Source organism: Rhipicephalus microplus, chromosome 8, assembly GCF_043290135.1.
Source record: "Rhipicephalus microplus isolate Deutch F79 chromosome 8, USDA_Rmic, whole genome shotgun sequence".
Lineage (NCBI taxonomy): Eukaryota > Metazoa > Arthropoda > Arachnida > Ixodida > Ixodidae > Rhipicephalus > Rhipicephalus microplus.
The window spans coordinates 94,218,154-94,239,773 of NC_134707.1; the positions used below are offsets into that span (position 1 = coordinate 94,218,154).

General features: G+C 42.5%; 1 protein-coding gene across 1 annotated transcript in view; it reads left to right on the top strand.

Annotated features, from left to right (window-relative positions):
• The window catches only part of LOC142768320 (uncharacterized), an 83,815-nt gene that overhangs the window by 16,623 nt on the left and 45,572 nt on the right, over positions 1 to 21,620 (top strand). The window contains exons 4-7 of the mRNA XM_075870289.1: positions 2,658 to 2,808; positions 14,524 to 14,633; positions 15,515 to 15,665; positions 20,883 to 21,071. Coding sequence (XP_075726404.1) covers positions 2,658 to 2,808; positions 14,524 to 14,633; positions 15,515 to 15,665; positions 20,883 to 21,071 — 601 coding nt within the window. The remainder of the gene's footprint in view (positions 1 to 2,657; positions 2,809 to 14,523; positions 14,634 to 15,514; positions 15,666 to 20,882; positions 21,072 to 21,620) is intronic.

Consider the following 21,620-nt stretch of genomic DNA (forward strand, 5'->3'; position numbering starts at 1 on the left):
CAACCCATCGACCCACCGCATACGCCGTTTGACCAGGTTGGGATAGACTTCTTTGGACCGTTTCCTTTGTCTCACTCCGGAAACAAGTGTATTATCGTCGCAACTGATTACTTGACGCGGTACGCTGAGACGAAGCCACTGCCACGCGGCACAGCATCCGAAGTCACCCAGTTTTCATTCACCACATTGTGCTTTGTCACGGCACCCCATCATGTATCATCATTGACCGAGGGACAGCGTTTGTGGCACAACTGTTGGATGACATCTTCAAGCTCAATTACACGAACCACCGTAAGACAACCGCATACCACACCAGAGTAACGGCCTGGCAGAAAGGCTAACCGAAACGCTGGTGGACATGATTTCCATCTACGTGGATGTGCAGCATAAAACGCGTGACGAGATCCTCCCGTATGTAACGTTTGCGTACAACACCGCAACCCAGTAAACAACTAAGTTCGCACCCTTACGCCTCGTTTACGGTCGAGACGTGCAAACCATGCTAGCTGCCATGATTCCTTGTGACATCGACCAACACGAGCTGTTAACTACTGATGTCGAGGATTACATTCATCGTTCAGAAAAAGTACGTCAACTAGCTCATGTGCCAATAAGATCGCAGCAATGTGAAGGCACCCGAAGGTGCAATATCCACCATCAACGAGTCACCTATCAACCTGGCGACCAAGTGTGGGTTTACCTCCTGTTAGACGGCGAGGTCTCAGCGAGAAACACCTGAGCAAGTAATTCGGACCCTACACAGTATTTCGGTGGTTAAACGAGGCCAACTATGAAGTTATTCCAGACAGAGTCTCGGCAACTACCCAGCGCCACTCATCACAAACAGAGATTGTGCATGTCGTCCGCTTAAAACCTTACCTTACGCGGTGAAAATCGCCTTATTGTGCCCTGGCAGCAAACATTTTCTTTTTTTATGTTGTCCGTTGGGTCTCCAATGAACTGTGAACTGTGTTAATGTTTTTTTTTTTCTTATGACCAACCACAGACATTTTTTTGCACCTCCATATGCCCTCTGGATCATAAGTATAGTTTCTTCCATTTGTTTTCCTTATGACCCCTGCTGTCCCATTGTGTATCAGCATCGAGTCTATATTCTAATGGGAGGGGTAATAACATCACCTAGAGTTCTGAGCCTCTAGTCCTAGCCAGCCGAAAAGGGCAAACAAAATAAAGAAGTGTGTGTTAGCACTTCGTTTGAAGATACACGCTCGTGTCTTTCTGCGCCGCTGTTCCTGTCTTGTCTCTACGGCTTTTAATTTTTAATGCCTGAGTATATATATAAATATATATATATATATATATATATATATATATATATATATTAGGTTCCCAATATTTTCATGCTCTCCTGTTCTTCTTGGGTAAAGTCTTATTATTTCAAGGAACTTAACAGCCCTCTAAAGAGCACTTCTGCGAGTGACCTATAATGTATACTGTACATGTTACACATTTAGGATAATGAAACGCAGGACGCAGACACCATTGTAACAGTTCAACTTCCGAAAAGCACGATACAATTAGGAAAGCCATAGTAGTGAAGGTATGTAGAATATATGATCCCCAAGGCCCATGTAGCGTGTGCGCATGTAGCGTGTGCCATGTGTATGGTACACTTGGCCCTGACACATATAGATTTCGCGGGAAAGCAGAAAAGAAAGTGAACTATGTATACAGCAAAATCGACTTGCTGCGCAACCTAAAGGAAAACAAAAAGGGAGACAGGAAAGAGCGCAGACTACCAACTGTCCCCCTTCTCGCTTTCCTTCAAGTTTGCGCAGCAAATTTATTTTTCAAGTATGAACCAACTAATCTGCAAAGAAGTATTGCTTCAACAAGTACGCAGGTATCCAGCAGTATTTGGTCTCTAGCTTGCGGCCGCCACCGCCGGTATTTGTGCCCAGACCCTGCGGGCCAGCAGTTGAGTAGCATAAGCACTAGACCACCATAGCGGTTCGATAGCGAGATAGGTTCTTTCAATATCATAGCGCGAAGCAAACCCGGCGCACTGCTCTGTGCGCTCTACCTGACAATTATCAACCCAAGCCCTACAGTCATTTCAATAATTCATGGTTTCGCGTTCTAATGAGTGCGCATTGTTCAAGTTGTTATTAAAATTTTGGACCATCAAGATATTTTTTTTACTGTGAACGCGTCATTCGATGCCATCAGCACCCTACCCTTTACTCACTGCACCTGTGAAAGTTTTTCAAACATGATATGATTACCTACCACCTCTGGGAGCACAAGTATTAGCAAGCCTTCGGTGCGTCACATGTTTTGGCACTGCATCCGTGACCACCTAACCACTGAGCATCCGCCGGTTTCATGCGTGACTAATAGAATGTGAAGCCAGCGTAGGCGATGTCATGAGGACGGCGCTAATTTAGGCGATCTGTTCAGTCAAGTTATTTACGTCATTATGTTATGAACATTCGGACTGCGTGTATCGGCACTGAAGCAGACGGTTACTTCTCTCGTTAGATTAGGCATTCGATATTTTCGCCTTCTGAGCAGTCTCGCACATTGGCGAAAAAGAAATAGTGGTGACGACTTCGTGAGCAAGTACTGTGCAGTGCAACGTGTACTCGTGCCTTCTGTCTCTGCGAACAAATTTGTTGTGACCATCCTCTCTACAGGCCCAACTTCCTGCGAGAGTCCAAGTACCCTGCATTCTTCGGACGTATAGTCACCTTTTGGAATGATAATATCACCCACTTTGGGTTGCTGAACATCTACAGAGAGTACACGGATGCTGCCGTAATGACTCAAGTCTTCAACGTACTAAAGGTGAAGTTTTTTTCGCAGTCAATTTTATTTGTGCACTAGGCGATTTGAAACAAAGTGAATTTTCATATTGCAATAGAGCCCTGAAGAGATCGGAGCAGCCTGCGTATTTCGATAACCGATGCAATGCAGAACGGTCAGGGAGGAACTGCATACACCACAAGGGTTCTTATTCTGACCAAAGCAAGACACCCTCACCGTATGAACGTCACTAAGATTACACGTGAAAAATGGCGTGCATCCCATGCTTTTTATGGATGTCATGCTAGACCTTCAGTTTGTGTTCATCAGACTGTTATTCGACCGTATTTCAATTCTAGATATCTGCTGTAAAAAAACGACTGCAAATTCTCCTAGACTTTTCGAGGCAACTAAAGTCGTACATCCCATAAATGTAGTTGTTATCATCCTACTACTTGTCACTCATATTATTGAAACACTTTTGACAATCCCCGTGCATTTGGGTGTGTATAAAACTAACAATACAACCAAGAGAACAACAAATTACATGCTGAACTCATGCTCTAGGTGACATGAATATCTGGATTTTAATATTATCCACCCCAATTGCTGTTTTGCACAGATTTGACATAACACAAAAAATATTGATATGTTGTGATACCACACCTACAGTATGACCACGAGCGCACGATGAACGCAGCATGTAAATAGTGTTCCACATGACACGTATGTCATAATTTTCATGCTGCTACTTGCACAGGTTCTGCATTGGACTTATTTCGCTCGATACAAAGTTTGGTTTTTAACAAGTGCATGAAAGCACCATGAAAGACTATGATTGAACGTGCCGTCCAAGTTATTGCGAACGTGACATGCATGCCACTATTTTCGTTCTGTGAACTTCAGATATGTTCACCATGCAGCTGTCTCAAGCCATACCGATTTTGCTATATATCGCACTAGCAAAACGACTTGTAATGTATGTATTTCGTACATGACATCAATTTCTCAAATAATATGCTACGCCATGTCATATTAGGTGAATGGGTTAGCACTCATTGTAGAAGTTTCACATTGCATCGGCTATAAAACTAGCACCAACAGATAAACAACGTGGCGTGTGAAATATGCCACCCAAGAAATGCGTGTTATGTTTTTCGTGTTAATACTTGTCGTTTATTTTCATCTTAGATTCACGTCGCTCCATGCGCCTTTCGCAGCAGGTCAAGCAAGCGGAACTGCTCATAGCACTGTCGTGGGACACGTTCTGCACATGACATGCCTGCCATGATTCTTGGCGTAACGACATGCTTTTTTATGTTCATCATGCATGACACGAATATCTGATTTCTGGTGTTCCTATTTCTCATTTGTCTTCGTCATAACCGTGTCACTTAGCAATTTTGATATTATGCAAGGGCCCATAACGGCCACCCGCAAATCATAAGCGGGACGCGAAAAAGATGCCGCACGTTAAATACTTATAGTGACATTCATGTTGGCAACTGTCATTTGTTCATCATTGTTATATCACGCCAGACGAGGTTTTCTGTGTGTCAAGCTACCATAATGTCCACGATCAGATCAGGAGCATAGCGTGTGAATTGTGCTGTGCTTAATATGCATATACCATTTGAATGCTCTAACGTTTCATGTATGCTCCTTAAGAGGCATGCCGCGATATAACATTCGGAAAATATGTCAGGCTATCTTAACAGCTGATAGCACATAGTGAGAGTGGCGTAAAAATTGTCATACTTTGCATGCATGCATTGATCTTTATTTACTACTTGTCGTTCATCAAATTCCTGTCATACGTAACCTGTTACGGTATATATAGAGCTATAGCAAAACGGCCGCGAGCACGTCACGAGCCATGCATGTAAGTCACACTCTAAATGCGATGCATATGATGATTTTCATAACAACGCTTGTTCTTAAGACTCGTCATTCGGTCAAGTCGCGTAATTATAGCGTTAACGTATTAAACTAGCGAAATGGCCGCCATTTTACCATGAGCAGGGCATGCGACTCAAGCCATACATGATGTGTGCGTTATAATTTTCATACATACTGAGCAAGAAACTGAATGAAAACACACAAGAGAAAGGAGCGGTACAAGCGCTGAACCAGTTGCTGTCCTCGTACCTCCTCGTGTGTTGTCATTTTGTGCGCTGCCCACTACAGATAAGTTCCAACTCGGCCACCTTTCGATACTCTTTTAATGCTTTTCGTGTTACCACCTGTTGTTATATTTTGTGATTCATGCACATCACGTAGTATCTACATTGCCTCAGGTTAAATTAGCGAAATTATCGCAAGCGTGCTGTAAGTGGGGATTGCAGGTCATGCTGTATATGCCATGCAAGTCACTATTTTTATGTCAGCCACTCAACCACGTGCAAAAATGTCTCATCTTACTAATTTTGGAACATAATCGCACGTGGCCAGGATTTGGAAGAATGTCGGCCATGAGCACGTCAAAGACGAAGCTTCTTAGCTAATCACTAGTAGTGTAGACTTTTATGAAAAACATCCTTCAGGTTCTAAAGTCTATTCCAAGCATATACGTCCTTCTGAGTGGTTTTGTTCAGGCCATGGTAGTTAACAGGAAATCCTTCTTCCTTCAACAAGACTGCTGGAAGTACCGCAGGCTTACTAAAGCTTGTAATATATCATGTGGTCGCCGTCAACAGGCTTGTCGCCTTAAAGTTCACCGTTCTCGCGTCGAGACCGTGCAGAAACTCTCACGGAATGGTCGAGCGTTTGCTTCCGTAAAGATCCGGTGCATGGCAAGTGGCGTTTATAAAACGCCCAAATACAAAGTCCTTTCTTGCTGAAGATGACATCAGAGCTGCTGCAGCGTGTGAGCCGAAAGACTACCTGACGTAGTTAGGTGGTTGAGGTAACTTTGTCATCGTTGTGGCATCGTCAAAATTTTACACGCCAGAGCAATTGCGCATGACCACAATTTCTTTAACGTAAACAGCCATCGTGGCCTGGCTGAGGTGTCAATATTCATTGCTGAAGTTTGTGTTTCCCATTTGTGAGACTTTATTTTCTCTTTACACTTGCGTTGTGATCACTTCTAACAACATCGCTTACACTTTCCTTGGCACGATTGTCTGCAAGATCTCATTATTGTGATTCCAACAAAAAAATGTACCCTTAACCGCACTCTTCTTTATTTTCCCTTCAAATCGAGGGTCTCCTATCAAACTTTCTGCTTTGGGGTAGTATGCGAGAAAAAATTATTCAGCTGCCATCTCGTAAAAAGCCCGCTTGCTGCATGACGTCGAACAGGCGGAAAACGTGGTCTACACTCGTTGTCGTGGCTCCTGGTGGCGCCCACGGATGCTCCCACGATTGGTGCACATATATACTAGATAAAGTGGATGGCGGTTTAGTAACCATAGTAGTTCAATCAGTAAAGCGTAGGACGCGCTATTCGAATGGTATAGCTCCCGTCCCCGCCCATCGCATGGTACCTTTTCTTCCGCTTTTGCTTCTTTACGCTTACATCGCTTTATTGATTGATATCTGGGAGTTAACGTACCAAAACCACCATATGATTATGAGAGACGCCTTAGTAGAGAGCTCCGGAAGTTTAGACCACCTGGGGCTCATTAACGTGCACCTAAATCTGAGCACACGGGCCTATAACATTTCCGCCTCCATCGGAAATGCAGCCGCCGCAGCTGGGATTCGATCCCGTGACCTGCGGGCCAGCTGTCGAGTACTTTAGTCATTAGACCACCGTGGCGTGGCACGCTTACATTGCAGCTCTTTCAAATAACATCGTCATATGGCATGAACCATCTTGGCATGATTGTTTAAAAGATCTGATTATTATCATTGTGTACAACGAAAATAAAAACGAGTCCCTACTTGTACTCTTCATTTCCTTCAGGCTGTTTGAAAGGTGTTTAAAGGTATATTATGAAAAAGTCTGAGTCAGATTGGTGGTATAATTTTCAAAAAAAGGTATATCAGGTAGCCAAAGATTTAAAAAAAACTTATCTTGAAGAAACCACGCCTTCATTGTTAAAAACACTCGTGCAATCTGCTCACAACATACAGCGACAATTTCACTAAAATAGTTGTTGGTGATAAAGTTTTTTATGAAAAAAAAGAGAAGGATAACAAGTGCGTATATTCAGCCAATCAGGAAATACTTGTGAAAAATGAGCATATGCACTGAAACGATGATGAAAAAATGCCAGCGTACTTTTGAGAAATTGCAAAATTGAATTTTGATAATAAAGTTTCTTATAAAAAAGAATGGCAATGATAACAGGGGAGTATTAACAACCAATGAGGTAATAATTATGGAAAAAAAGCATGTGCACTAAAATGATGATGGAAAAAAGGCAGCGTACTTTTTAGAAATTGCACAAAATTAATTTTGGGGATAAATTTCCCCATGAAAAACAGTGAAAATCATAACAAAAGCGTGTAATAAACCCATCAGGAAAGATTTGTTCAAAAGGAGCATGTGTGCCAAAACGATGAAGGAAAAAACGCCAGTGTACTTTTTAGGAATTGCAAAAATGAATTTTGGTGATAAATTTTCTTATGAAGAAGATTGCAAATGATAACAGGTGAGTATATTGAACCGATAAGGGAATAATTGTGGAAAAGGAGCTTATACACTGAAACAATGACGGAAAAAAGGCAGCGTACTTTTCAGAAATTGTGGTAACAAGCCCCATCTTTAAAGGGCTTGGAGCACACAAACGCTCTGGCCCTTGGATGGTTTTGCTCCTTAGAGTTGGTAATATTTTTTTGCTATAAAAATGAAAATTGCGTTTTGGTCGGCCTACCTAGCCATCACCCCTTAAAACAATCATGTTCATAGGGCTGGGCGCTAAATACGATAGCAGAAAAGTTTTATACTTTAGAAATTAGGTCTACCATGCAGCTGACTCCTATAGTATTTTATCTGGCGTAAATATCACAGCGTGCGGAAACCTGGCTGCTGCCGTGGGTGAGGTGTTCCTTGGACTATAAGCTACTCTATAAGCCTCACTGTTTATGACGTGTGTCGCAAGACTGTACGAAACTTGTCAGTATACACAAGTGAACTTACCACGTCTTAAACAATGTATGAAAGCTAGAATTGGCTGACGCCATCGAGTGAAATTGACTCCTACAATGCATGGGATTAATTGGTGTTTAATCTCTCGGGCTATTCTGTAAAACGAAGACAAGTACTTTCTACTTTTTGGATATGGACAGTTCCGTTCGAAGTTATTAGTGTCTCTTGGGGTGAATCGCGTCTGTGGGCTATCATTATTAGACATAATCTCGTGTATTGCTCGAAATGTGCCAAAATATAGTTGTCATCTTCGGTGGTATATCGCATAACGTCCCATGAAATCAGAGCTTATCGGCCAACAAGTCATTTAGCTTATTTAGTTTATGTAATTGCTTCCGTTTTCAGAGCATCCCATATTCCTCAGAGTTATTGAAGAAAGTAAGATACGCAAAAAAAAAACAGCTGCTGTAGCCCCACGTTTTGAACTCGTTCTATGAGTTAATGTAGCTCAGCACCTATTGTATTCCTGTATTCCTGTTCGACTGCCGTGTTTCATTTATAAAGTCAGAAAAGGTGTTCTGAGTTATCAAGGTGTTCCAATTATCAATTATATTTGCAGCTGCGGCTTTTCTCCGCGCACCCACTGTGCCAGAACGTGCGTGTGTTTTTTCGTAACGTATTATGTTATTAGTCTCGCTACAATTTCAGAAAACAGCAATATATGCAATTTATAATGATTTGTCAACAGTGTAGTTACCAATAAGATGTTGTTTAGCTCTCCAATGAAAAAGAACGAAGATAGCACACGTAATCTTACATGATGTTAGAGAATCATAATCTAAATCATCTAGGGTCTGAGAGAGATATCATAGCTTTAACGCTCGGCGAGATATAGTTGAGCAGAGAGTGGACACTGAAGCCAAGATACCTTCTTGTAACTGCCGTAATTTGTTAGAAGGTTCTGTCTTATGACAGTGACTTTTTGTTACTTGAAGTTTACCTACCCTGTCTAAACATCAGACTTTCTTTTTTCAATCAGCATTGCATTTATTACTGTTATACAATATATGCGCCGTGAAAGAGTTCATTTTTAAGTTGAGAAACTTTTCAAACTTTGTCTATATTTTCATTATTACTTGGTTTTGTTATAAAGTAGAATTAAATAAAAGTTTACTACTTTCGGTAGAAATCATCACGAACCTCACTTCTCTCTGAATCGTTGGTTTCTGTATTATGTCGAAATGTCTGAATCTTCATTTGGCTCATGAAGCACTTTCAGAAAGGTGAGCGAGGGTTAAAAGCTCTTCAGCGAAATTTTATGAAGTGATGAAGCCGTCTTTTTACTTCTACAAATACCCATGTTGGAAGTAAGTCATGCTTATTAGGCATGCTGCAAAAGCCTATAGAAATTCAGACCACCTGAGGTTCAATTAAAATGTCAAAACCAGATAAGGTCACTAGAGTAATGTAGCAGGATGAGGTGGCAATGCTCTTTATACAACAAGGTATTTCAGCTCTGTTGGGTTTTTAGAAAAAAGAGAGTTCAACAACCACATTTATAGAGCTTCCGCAGGAGCAGTTTGTTTACCAGTCTTCGCAAACATAGTTTTCCTTGTCTGTGCTGGGCTGTTGGGGTTAAGCCGGCGGCTATAGATGTATTTGTTTGGTAGTTCTTCCAAACTGAAAACCACGACGACTAGCGGCATCACGGGTAATACGCGTGACACTTGTATTACGCGTAAAACGCTTGAGGCAAATGCCGTTCATCATATTTTCACATTTTTTTCAGGGCTCAACTGCCTTTTCAACTAAAATCTGTTTGCTGATGCAGTGATATCGGGGTTTCGATGAACATCGCGCGTTTTGCGTGGCTGCTTGAGACTTCACTTAGCGCGTTTCCAATCCTGCGATTCATCTATATCACCATAGCACAATTCTTTCTGGGCACAGTTTGACGCTACGCCAAAAGATCCATGAAGACTTCCATCGACAGATAAAATATCTGTTCTCTCAGACGTTTTTCGAGCGGCTGTTGTATGAGTTGCTGTTTGGGTAGCATTAGTGATCGTGCAAGGGTTTATTGCAGACACCTAATGTGGCCATGTTCATCCCAAGCCTTTCAATAAACCCATTACATGGTTCTGCGATTTATCTTCCACATCACCTGCAACCTAGTTGTTGACCTCAATGTCCCACTTCACCTCCCTCGATAGAACAACAAAGAACTCGATAGAACAAAGAACAAATAGCACTGCAGCACCTTGGCCATGCGGATCCCTAACCACTTCGTATTCCTTGTGCAGTTTCTACTCGGCCTGCTGTTCCCACCCTGCACCAGCGCTACCGGAAAGCCATTTTCGGTTAACGCCACTCGGAATGCAACGAACAGCCACGTGCCAGAGACAGTTGCAAGGATCGCCCTGGATAATCAACGCTATCAGCACTCGTCAACACTCACGGATTCCGGCGCATGCGCTCACCCGTGGTCGCCCCTCGCGGATCAGCCTATAAATTCGTCACCCAGGAGCGCGGCGGCCAAAGGGCACGGCAGCACCTTGGCCATGCGGATCCCTAACCACTTCGTATTCCTTGTGCAGTTTCTACTCGGCCTGCTGTTCCCACCCTGCACCAGCGCTACCGGAAAGCCATTTTCGGTTAACGCCACTCGGAATGCAACGAACAGCCACGTGCCAGAGACAGTTGCAAGGATCGCCCTGGATAATCAACGCTATCAGCACTCGTAAACACTCACGGATTCTGGCGCATGCGCTCACCCGTGGTCGCCCCTCGCGGATCAGCCTATAAATTCGTCACCCAGGAGCGCGGCGGCCAAAGGGCACGGCAGCACCTTGGCCATGCGGATCCCTAACCACTTCGTATTCCTTGTGCAGGTAAGGAAACGTTTCGGTAAATGCATCCGCTCTAGTGACCGATGCCTGTTGGTGCTGCCGTGCCCCCGGCTGTGTGGTCTGTTGTTCGAATGCTCATTGTTCGTGAGAAAACTGTTGTTGCTCGGCGGTGATGTAGAGACCAATCCCGGACCTGAGCTTTCTCAAATCATCAAGCAACTGAATGTAATTTCCGCAGATATTAAGGAAATTAAGGAACAGAGACTAGCGGATATTGAAAATAAACTGGACGCTCTAGGCGCACTAGAAGAAAAACTTAAAGCCTGCAACGACCAGGTTTTCGCCATGAATAGTACAATTAAAACGCTTGAGCAAAGAGTTGAGGAGCTTGAAAACCGCAGCCGTTGGTCAAACCTAATTATTTATGGCCTAGAAGAAATGAAAGACGAAACAAGCGATAAACTGGTGCAAGCAGTTAACAAGGGTATAATAGAAAGTGTTCTTGAGCTGGAGCCGGTTCAAATTGAAAGAATTCATAGGTTAGGCAGATATGCGCCAAACAAGACACGACCAGTGATTCTGAAGCTTCTTGACTCGTGACAGAAAGGGAGTATTTTGAAGAATTGCTTCAAGCTCAAGAATACCGACCTCTCTATAGGGGAGGATTTCGCTCGCAAAACCCGTGAGACAAGGAAAAAGCTTTGGGACAGCGCCAAAACTAATCGGGAAAAAAAAGACAAAGTCGCACTAGCATACACCAAGCTTTATATTAACGATGTCGCTTTTGTCTGGGACGACGAAAAGGGTGAAAGGGTACAAGTAGGAAAAAACGGCACAGTAAACCGCCCGAAGACCCGACAACAGGCCCAATCGAAGAAATAACGTTACTAACTGTAAACGCCCGCAGTATACTAAATAAAACAGCAAGCCTTGAACAACTACTGCTTGATCAAGAGCCACACATAGTCGCCATCACGGAAACATGGTTGACGCCTGGTATCTCAAACGACGAATTCACTCCCCCGGAGTACGTTGTAATCCGGAAAGATCGTCCCACACGTGGTGGGGGTGTGGCCCTGCTGATAAGCAAATCGATTCCTTTTATCGTGCTTCCCGATGTTATGGGCGCAGAGGCGGTATTCTGTAAAATTCATTGTGATGGAAATAGCATAGTAACCGGGAGCGTTTACAGAAGCCCCTCATCAGACAACAAATGTATTATAGCGATCCAAGATTATCTTCAAACTCATGCCCATAACTCTCGACTAATCATCATGGGTGACTTTAACCTTCCCGACATAAATTGGAACAACATGCAGTACACGTCACAGTCATCGGAGCCACTTATTGATTTAATTTTAAATTTCAATCTACAACAAGTCGTGCTTGCGCCAACACGTATAAAAGATCAAACAAAAAGCGTACTCGACCTTATATTGATTAGTGGCCAGTTCCCGTTAAATAAATACGTCGTCAATGTGATTCCGGGGATATCACATCACCGCATACCAATCTGTCAGCTCCAACTAGGATATGACATAACAACACGTTCATCAGTAACTACTGTACGAAATTTCTCTAAAGGTGATGATGCCAGCATTGTAACCTACTTAGCTCACGAATTTGAAAACTTTTCAAACCTTGCTATACATCCAACGACTGATGTAAATCATCTATGGTCGTGCTTCAAGACTATCGTTGTGTTCTGCGTTACCCACTTTGTCCCACTGAAAACAAAAAGGCACAAAAAATATAATCCTTGGATAACCCGCGAAGTTTTACACGCAAAGCGAAAAGTTAAGAGGCTACGCCAAGCAATCAAAAAGAAAGGCAAGAATCCAGTAACCGCATCTAACCTAGCACGTGCTATTACAGACTTCAAACAAAAAGCTAGCTTCGCCAAACGGCAATATTTTACTTCAACGCTTCCGTGTTAAATAAAAAACAACCCTCACCGATTCTGGAAACATTTTCGCCCTGCCGCTGAAACAAAGTCGTGCTTAAGCGATAGCAATAAAACAAACCAGGCCAATATCTTCAACGATTATTTTCAATCTGTCTTTACTGATGACAATGGCACCACTCCTGCGGCCTTGCCTACAGCCCGAATTCCCATTGAACCATTAGTTATAAGCGACCCCGGGATTCTTAACTCAGTTTTGAATCTAGACACGAAGAAAGCCAGTGGCCACGATGATATTGCAAATGAATTTCTTTTTCGATACGCAGAACTGTGCAGTAAATACCTCGGCATAATTTATCGCAAATCTATAGAAACAGCAAAACTGCCATCAGAATGGAAAATAGCAAAGGTGATACCCATACACAAAACCGGAGATACCGCTGTTCCTTCTAATTTTAGACCTATATCCCTCACCAGTACGTCATGTAAGATACTAGAGCATGTAATCGCTAAGCATTTAACTATTTTTCTAGAAAACAACAATCTTCTGTCCCCCCATCAACATGGCTTCCGGAAAGGTTTATCAACAATTACGCAGCTTACCGAGGTTGTCCACGACCTTGCACTTAGTATAAACAACCGTGGCCAAACTGACGTAATTCTACTTGATTTAGCAAAAGCGTTCGATCGAGTGTGTCGTACTAAACTAATTTCGAAATTGCAGAACATTATTGGGGATGGGGAAATTACGAACTGGGTAAGAGACTCCCCCTGTCAATCAGCGAATGGAATAGGTTAGATCCCTCCATTACTAACGCACCATCACTGGCAGAATTCACTTCAAAAATTGAGACTATACTTTGAGACAAAGGATTTCTTCAACCATGACCTCCATTATTGTTTTCCAGTAGTATTTTTTTTGGATGTATAAGTGTACACAATGCCTTCTCTGTATAAAACTGTATTGATTATTTTATGCAGCAAAGATTCAATTCGCTGCTTCCGAAGTGTGAATATTTGGAGTGCATAAATACCTATGTCTAATGTTTCTATGTAACTAGGATTATTATTACCAATTTAAAAAAAAACTACAGTTCTGTATGCCGCCTGTAAGAAAGTACTTAGCTTTCATTGTATTCTGTAACTCATGCCCTCCTGCTTTGGTCTCGTAAGAGACTGGCAGTATTGTAAATAAATAAAATAAATAAATAAACTCCGTGCTTCTCCTTCATAGGACTCATTTTTCATCACACGTTATGACTCTATGAACACTCGGAGCTCTTGCTAAATGAGTACTGCTAATAATTAAACGTTTTCTGTGATCTCCATTTTATCGTCACGTTCAACTTCATGCCCGTTTCCTCAAGCTTGCTCTTCATTCCACTCTTCGGATAACACACCACGAAGAATGTTTTTTTTGTAATACCATTCCCACCATGAAAATGCCATTGTGCCGTTTCACTCATGTGAGATACCAAATAAGAAAAAGATTGAAGCTTGAGGCCTAGGTAAAAAATCTTGATTACGGCGTGTACTGAAGCCTACCTTTCGACAATTCGTCTTCTCTTATGCAGCAATAGTCGCATCTTCCTCAGACACCCTGTCATGAAGATGTAACGTTTTGCTGCGTTAAAGATAGGATGGCATGCCATCTGGTTTTTTGCAGAAGCACACCCTGCCTTGACAAGATAATTTGTCAGATGACTCGTTTCAGCGTTTTAGACACACACATTGTTACATATCTTGAGTAGTCTCACAAGTATTAAGATTCAACTTCGCTCTTATTAGCCCTAAACAATCAAGCGCTAGTCACGGGCTGGTCGCTGCACGCACTAGTTCCACCATCGTATTTTTCTTCTAACATTTGCAAATTGTAAGCTAGCGGAGACGTCATTAATAAGTTACTGTAAGTCAGCACGACTGGCGAAACGAGAACAAGTTTTGCTCACCATATTCCTTGTTTCCAGGCGCTGTATCTCTACCTGAAGCCGAGATTTACAAGCACGAGGACTTTATTCTATGTTGTTGGCATGTCTCTGGATGATCCAGCCGGCTACCCGGTCCTGAAATTGATGAAGTGAGTCCTCGACAATATGATTTGCATATCTTAGCACTTCACAGCAAGTATTCTATGGTATGTGGTTGATAATGGTCCAGAAGCAACTACGCCGGATTGTGTGGTTTTGACAAACCAAACCTCTTTTACCGAAGGCCGTTAAGAATTACTAGAGTGAATATTTGACACGCACGTACCGCTGAGCAGCTTTACTTCAGCTTAATCCACGCGTATTAAAATTGTATCTTTGGGCTAGAAACCACTTGAGCTCTCTTTAGCGGAGATGAGGAAAGAATATATGGCATTTTTTACCTATATATCTCGCAATATTTATTCATTCCCGAAGATGGCAGCTAGTTTTCTCATCCACTTATTGCTTCTGCAAACATTCATATTTCAAGTAAAGGCTGCAGGAATAAAATTGACAGTCACTCCGGTCTCACTTATGAAAAGCACGCAAACGAACTCAGGAGCCCATCACCTAACGGAATAACGGAAACCCCCAAGGGAATTACATGTTTCGTCACATATACAACTTTCGTCACTTTCTATTTCATTGCGTTGCACAATAGTCTCTCCAAATTTTACTTTCTTCCATACCGGTAATTTATATCTAGGCAAAGACGACGTTCATGCATTCACCTATAGGGAACAATCATGTGTCGCACCGTGAAGTCACCTCAATAAATTCTTGGACAGGCTACACGTCTAAACTGTCTGATAGTAGAACTCCGTAAGGGTGCTACTTCGCTATAGTGATATTTGCCTGTATAAGTACACCAGGCTTTACCGGTGATTATGTATGCCCACCAAAGACGTGCACTCTAGATGTAAGTGGATAAATCTAGAACGTAGTTTGCGTTTAGCCAATGAATGTCGCTCTATTGATTGCTTGTTTTCAGAACCGTGTTCACTCCATCAATGTTCGTCGCCATTGCACACCTTAGCTACCCAGTGAGGAAGTTCAAAGACTGTCGAATATTCCCCGTGGTCGTGGACAGTCTACCTACGAACCTCACCCGTGGCAAAGATTACACTTATGGACACACATTCGTACGTATTTACTGGCATCACTAACTAAAGTGCAGACAGGCCTCTGGATACATTTCATTGTGACATATTGCGCATAACAGAAAAAACCTGTTGGGGAAATATTTGTGAACATGGAGTATTACTAGAATAAACATCAGCTCAAGCAGACTTATTCTTCTGGAGCTCCCAGCCTTGGGCAAGGCAAGCTTGCCTATAGAAACGCCGCTCTCTTCATACTTTGCTTCATGAATTTTTCACCTTTTCAAGCTTGTATTTTCTCATATTTTTGCTCCTTTTCGGAAAACTACTAAGCATATTCAATTGTACGTAAAAGCCAAGGTTGGCAGATAAAGTCTTCTGAATTGAGCAGGCTGCAAAAGAGGCAGAAGTCTAATACCGGTGTCACATGGGCATTTTTTATCGCGATCAATGTCGATCCGGATTGAGAACGATCGGAATTAGATGCTGCTCTACTGTCACTTTAAATGTCGATCAGGTGCGATCAAGACTATCGCGATCCGCGCATCGCGATCTGGCAGGGAGATCGAGGTTCCAATGTCATTTGCATCCCCTGGCCACTCTTGTTGAAAGCGCAATAAACAGAAAAATCGAGCTTAGTTCAATAAAGAAACATTAAAACAACAAGATGATCATAAAAAAGTCAATTCCAAACTCTTTATATTGGAACTAAGTCTGAAATGTGACATATTTTAGGATTCGTATTGACCGCATGTAATTATGGGAGAAGCAGACGATAAGCAGATGAACGTTCCCTTCCGCGCTTAGCTTAACTCTCGCACCGTCGGAGCAGTCGGAGCACCTCGAAGCAAACTGATTGTGAGTGTCACGAGCTTTTCGACTACGTCGCATCGTATGCGCACTTCGTGGTCAAATGAAGAGATCTCTACAGTAATTCACCACTGGCTGGAGTGACTGGAAGACTTGAGAAGTGAAACTCTAGCGCGTACAACGAGGTTAACGATTCGCTGCGACTGAATGGCTGCAAGTGGGAGCCATCAGAAACAGCAAAAACATATTAGGACTCTCGCACGGTAATACAGAAAATAGCGAGAAATTTTCTATTGAATAATGCATTTATGAAACTAATTTTGTTGTGGTACGGAAAGTTTTTGACATTTGGGCGGTTCTCACATGAATAAAACATTGATGATAAAGGGCTCTATAGCAATCTTGGTTGCCAAGGTTTCTCAGGGACATGCTTAACGGAATGCAAGCACCGCTTCTTGCATTTCGTCTGACTCAAGCTCGAACAAGATTAGCTTGTGCCGTGTAGCAGTGGTCATAAAGTTGATCGCGATGAAGAAAACCGATCCGGCTCACCCTTATCGCAATTGAGTGTCCATGTGACGCCGGTATAAGAGCTGCCAAAGAAAACTTGTGCATAGGCGAAATTCAGGTGTATGCATTCAGAAACAAGCAAAGCAATGTCGTAACCAAAATTGATATGGTAGTTAAGGTGGGGCAAGAGTTCTAACGAGAGCTTTACAGAAGCCGAAACAACCAGGGTGATATCGTAAGAAGCGACAATCAGCCCAGAGGAATTCGACTTCCTACCAGTGACGACAGGGGAAGTAAGGAAATGCCTAGAAAAAATGCAGCGCGGCAAATACGCTGGTGAGAATAAGGTAACAATGGACCTGCTAAAAGATGGCAGAGAAATTGTTTTAGAAAACTAGGCCACCTTCTATACGAAGTGGTGCTTGGCAAAAAGGGCACTGGAATCTCGCAAGAACGCGAAAATCATCTTAATCCATAAGAAAGGAGACGTCAATGACTTGAAAATTTACAGGCCGATCAGCTTACTTATTATCTACTCTATTATCTACTAAATTGAGGGCGACATTACAGTTCAATTGACCAAAGTACCAAGCAAGATTTCGTACTGGCTACTCAAAAATACACCATTATCATACTAATAACTAGGTAATAGTTAAATGCTCATAGTAGAACCAAACCCTATACATATCTTTCATAGATTACAAGAAGGTGTTCAACTCAGTCGAGGCAACAGTAGTATTGCAAGCACAACGCAGTCAGGGCATTTGGAAACGCTTCATAAACATACTGAAAGAAATCTACAGTAAATTTTCAGCTGACATAGTTCTCCATAAAAAAAGCGAAAGAATCCCTATGAAGAAGGGTGCAAGGCAGTACACAAGATTTTTTCAATGCTATTCACCACGTGTTTACACAAAGTTTTCAGGGCCCTAGATTGGGAGTAGTGAGCGATAATAGGTATTAGAAGGTGTCTTAGTAACCTGTAATAATTGATGACATTGCCTTGACGAGTATTTCACGGGACGAATTGCAGCTCATGATTACTAAACTGGACATAGAAAGCAGAAGAGTAGGTCTGAACCTATGATGGACAATACTAAGCTACCGTGCAACAGCACACGGCGATAGGTAGAGAGACGCTACAAGTTGTAATGAAATAAGTCTACTAAGAACAAGTGGTAACTGATGAGCCGGACCATAAAAATGAAATAACTAGAAGAATAAGGATGGAGTTGATCAAACTTGGCAAGCATTCTCAAATCATGTTCGGTAATATGCAAGCAACCCTGATATTGCAGGCATATAACTGCTGCATCTTGCCGGTACTTACCTACGGAGCAGAAACCTGGAGGCTTAAAAAGAGGTTCACAATACAGTGAGGATGGCGCCGTGAGAGATAGAAAAGAATATGATAGGTGTAACCTTAAAGGGGCACTGACAAGGAAGCATTGGCCTCGCGTTTTTCTGCTGCAATGCGTTGCTGGGGCCTGTTAGTCAAGACATGACACATTGTTTTGCTACAGCACGCGACAAAAAATAACTACAGGTCCCTCATTATCGATCAGTTTCAGATTCGGTTTGACAGAGCTCAAAAAACTGGGCGCAACTGTCGCCACCTAGCGTGTGGAGATCTTGATCACGCCACCACACAGAACTGTGGCACACTTCCGCACGATCCGCATCATGAATTAATTTCGTATAGAAAATAGGACTGCAGTGTCGCCAAACGCAAACCTTTGTAAGTGTGCGCCACGGCCACGCACTCGCAACCAGCCGCCAAAATGTATCGACTGCGGGAACAAACACGGTGAAAAATATGGCGGCTATGGCGTCATCATATTTTATTTTGTTGACTGCAGCACGGTAACTCGATGGAAGTAGGTGATCACCTCAGGGTGCCCTTCGAGGGTGTCAATAGCGCGATGGAGTCGGCAGCTCTTGCAAACTTTAGAAGTCTTTAATATACATTCCCAGCTATATTCGCTGTTGATATTTTGCAGATGATAGACGAAAGTGGTTGAGAATGAACCCCACAGGCTATCTGGGCCACGAAATTTTGTGCCAAAGCCCCTTTAAGAGTCAAGAAAATAGCGAGTGGGCCAGGGAAGATACAGGGGTTAAGGATAACATAGTTGACATCAAGAAGAAGCAATGAATATGGGCCGTTCACGAAGCGCGTAGGCAGGATAACCGCTGGTCATTAATGGATTCCCAGAGAATCCGAACTCACGAAGGGCAGAAAGTTAGGTGGGCTGAAGCAAATACAAAGTTCGCAGGCATACCATGGCAGCAGTAAGCACAAGACAGGGTTGATTAGTGAAAAAAGGGAGACGGTTTTGCCCTGTTGTGGGCGTAGTCAGGCTGCTGCTGCTTCTTATGATGATGATGGTGAATGGGCACTGTGGTGTACTTGACATTTTAGTGCATTGTATGTGCTTGGCTATATATAGGTACGTACTTGACCGTTCGTACGTATTTATTTGACCTTTAAGTACATCCACTTCATTTCTGTGATCAGCTTGAGTCAAACCATAGCGTTTTTTTTCTTTTGAAAATGCACCACGCTTTGTTTAAATGATGCATAAATCAGGATATATGAATGATTTCTAAAATTACCATACAATCACAATAATGCACGTTACTTTTGAAGAGCTTGAAGGGTTATTTGTAAGTAAACTATGTCTTTCTGCGATAAACGCACTGCGTGCGCCAGAGCAATTTGGTTTTTGGTCAGAGCCTACGCCGTCGGCGTTGGCTTCGTAGGCCCAGCGACGAGGTATACCGGCAGATATTTATGAACGAAAGGCTCCAGAGGCTATTGAGAAACAAAACACTATAGCACATCCGAAATCAGCCATACAATCTAAACGACATTGTTCAGTATTTTGACGCTTTCCTTGTTCTTGAGATACCCCCTTCAAGCGTATGTAAGTGATTCTTTTTGCACTGCCTCAAATCTTCTGAAGGTATCCCTAAGAGATGGAGTGCATACTTTCACCATGGGAGGAAAGAGTGAGCAATTAATGAGGCATTTTTCATTAATTAGCTCTTCTACTTTATTACTGTCTAACAGTTTTCATATTTACGTGTATGGACTCCACTCGTCATGCAATATAGCGCAGCTGCCAACAGACATTGGTGTCCACGCGTAGAAATCGCTTGCCAGTATTTTTATTGCGAGGCTGAAAGAATTTAATTCGAAATGTAGTTCGCAGACGTGCCGTCCCTGGAACCTACAACACTATTGCTGCCGTAAATTTCGACTTGAGAAAGACTCTATCGAGGCTTATGGACTAGGTTCTAGGGACAGCGTGGTCGTTCGCACGAAAATACGGGCTCTTAGGCGAAACCAGCCAATTTTCTGAGCGCACAAGATGGCATCCCATGAAGCTGTGCTGGTCACATATATGTTTCAACTATTAGACTATTTGTGCACGCCTATTTGTAGACGCTGTTTTCCAATGATTCATTCTCTTCCAATAGCGCACTTCTCGGCGAACAGCGTTTCCGGCTAGTGAAATACCATGTGATATCGAGGTACCTTCCCGTTTCACGTTACAACAATGCATTGACCCCTAAATATGAAGGCTTCGTCTAACGTTACGACAACGGCAGCGAAAAGGTAGTCAGTGCCTACAATGCCGACTGGGTAGGGTGAGTGGGCATCGTGATTTGCAAGTAAAAAGATGAAAGAAAAAAAGGAAAGTAAGAGAAAAGAACGAAACAAAGAGAGGAACAAGTAAACGTGATGAACTCACACACCTGCATAATGTTCGCACAGGGTGAGTTTTGATTCCGAAGATGCGATGCAGTTGCTAGACAGCATGCCTTATAGCGATCAGTAGTGCACTGGTTTATTTCATTTTTGCACACAGCATAATCACCTACACATAAGTTAGCCAATCAGACTGTATCTCTATTTTTCACGTATGATTTCAGAACGAGACCATGGCGGTTGTTCAGGAAGTCAATAATCTGAATCTCTCAATTCCACTTGCCATCTCATTCAGCTATAAAGGAATATACTACGTCCCCCAAAGTTATGCAATACTGACAGACAGCAGTTACTACGAGTATTTCATGCCTTGCACAGACCACCCGCCGCCGTACTATGTCGATCCAAAGGAGGTGAGAGAAGTCAACTATTATTTATATTTTCTATATATGGCAATGCTAACAGCATGGAAATATACACTGACCATTTTCGAAACTCAATAGAAATTTTTCTCGTCTCCAAAATATCAAGTAAAGGAGCAAGATTGTTATCACCAAGTAAAAATAAGCACTTAAAGGAATGAAATGCGCCAATTCATATAGATGCAAAATTTATTTGATTCGTTACAAATTAGCCCATAAAAAATTGCCAGTCCCATGTACAGAGGAAATCGATGACATGCGAAGCACTAATAAGAAAGGTTCATATGTCACCTTAAAATCAGCGCAACGTTACTAAATGACTTCCGCGTCATGATTATCACGTATAGATGTGTCGTTTACTTTTGTTATCTGTTCCCGTCACGTCATACCAAATTTAGTATAGGCACCGTTCCGTCGAGTTTTCCAGTCTGACTGCAGTGCCAGAATACATAACCTAGCGGATAAAAAAAGAAACCTTGAGACGGCATCGGTGAAAATGGAAAGTGACACGCGCGTCTCGCACCCTGACTCTGCCGGCGG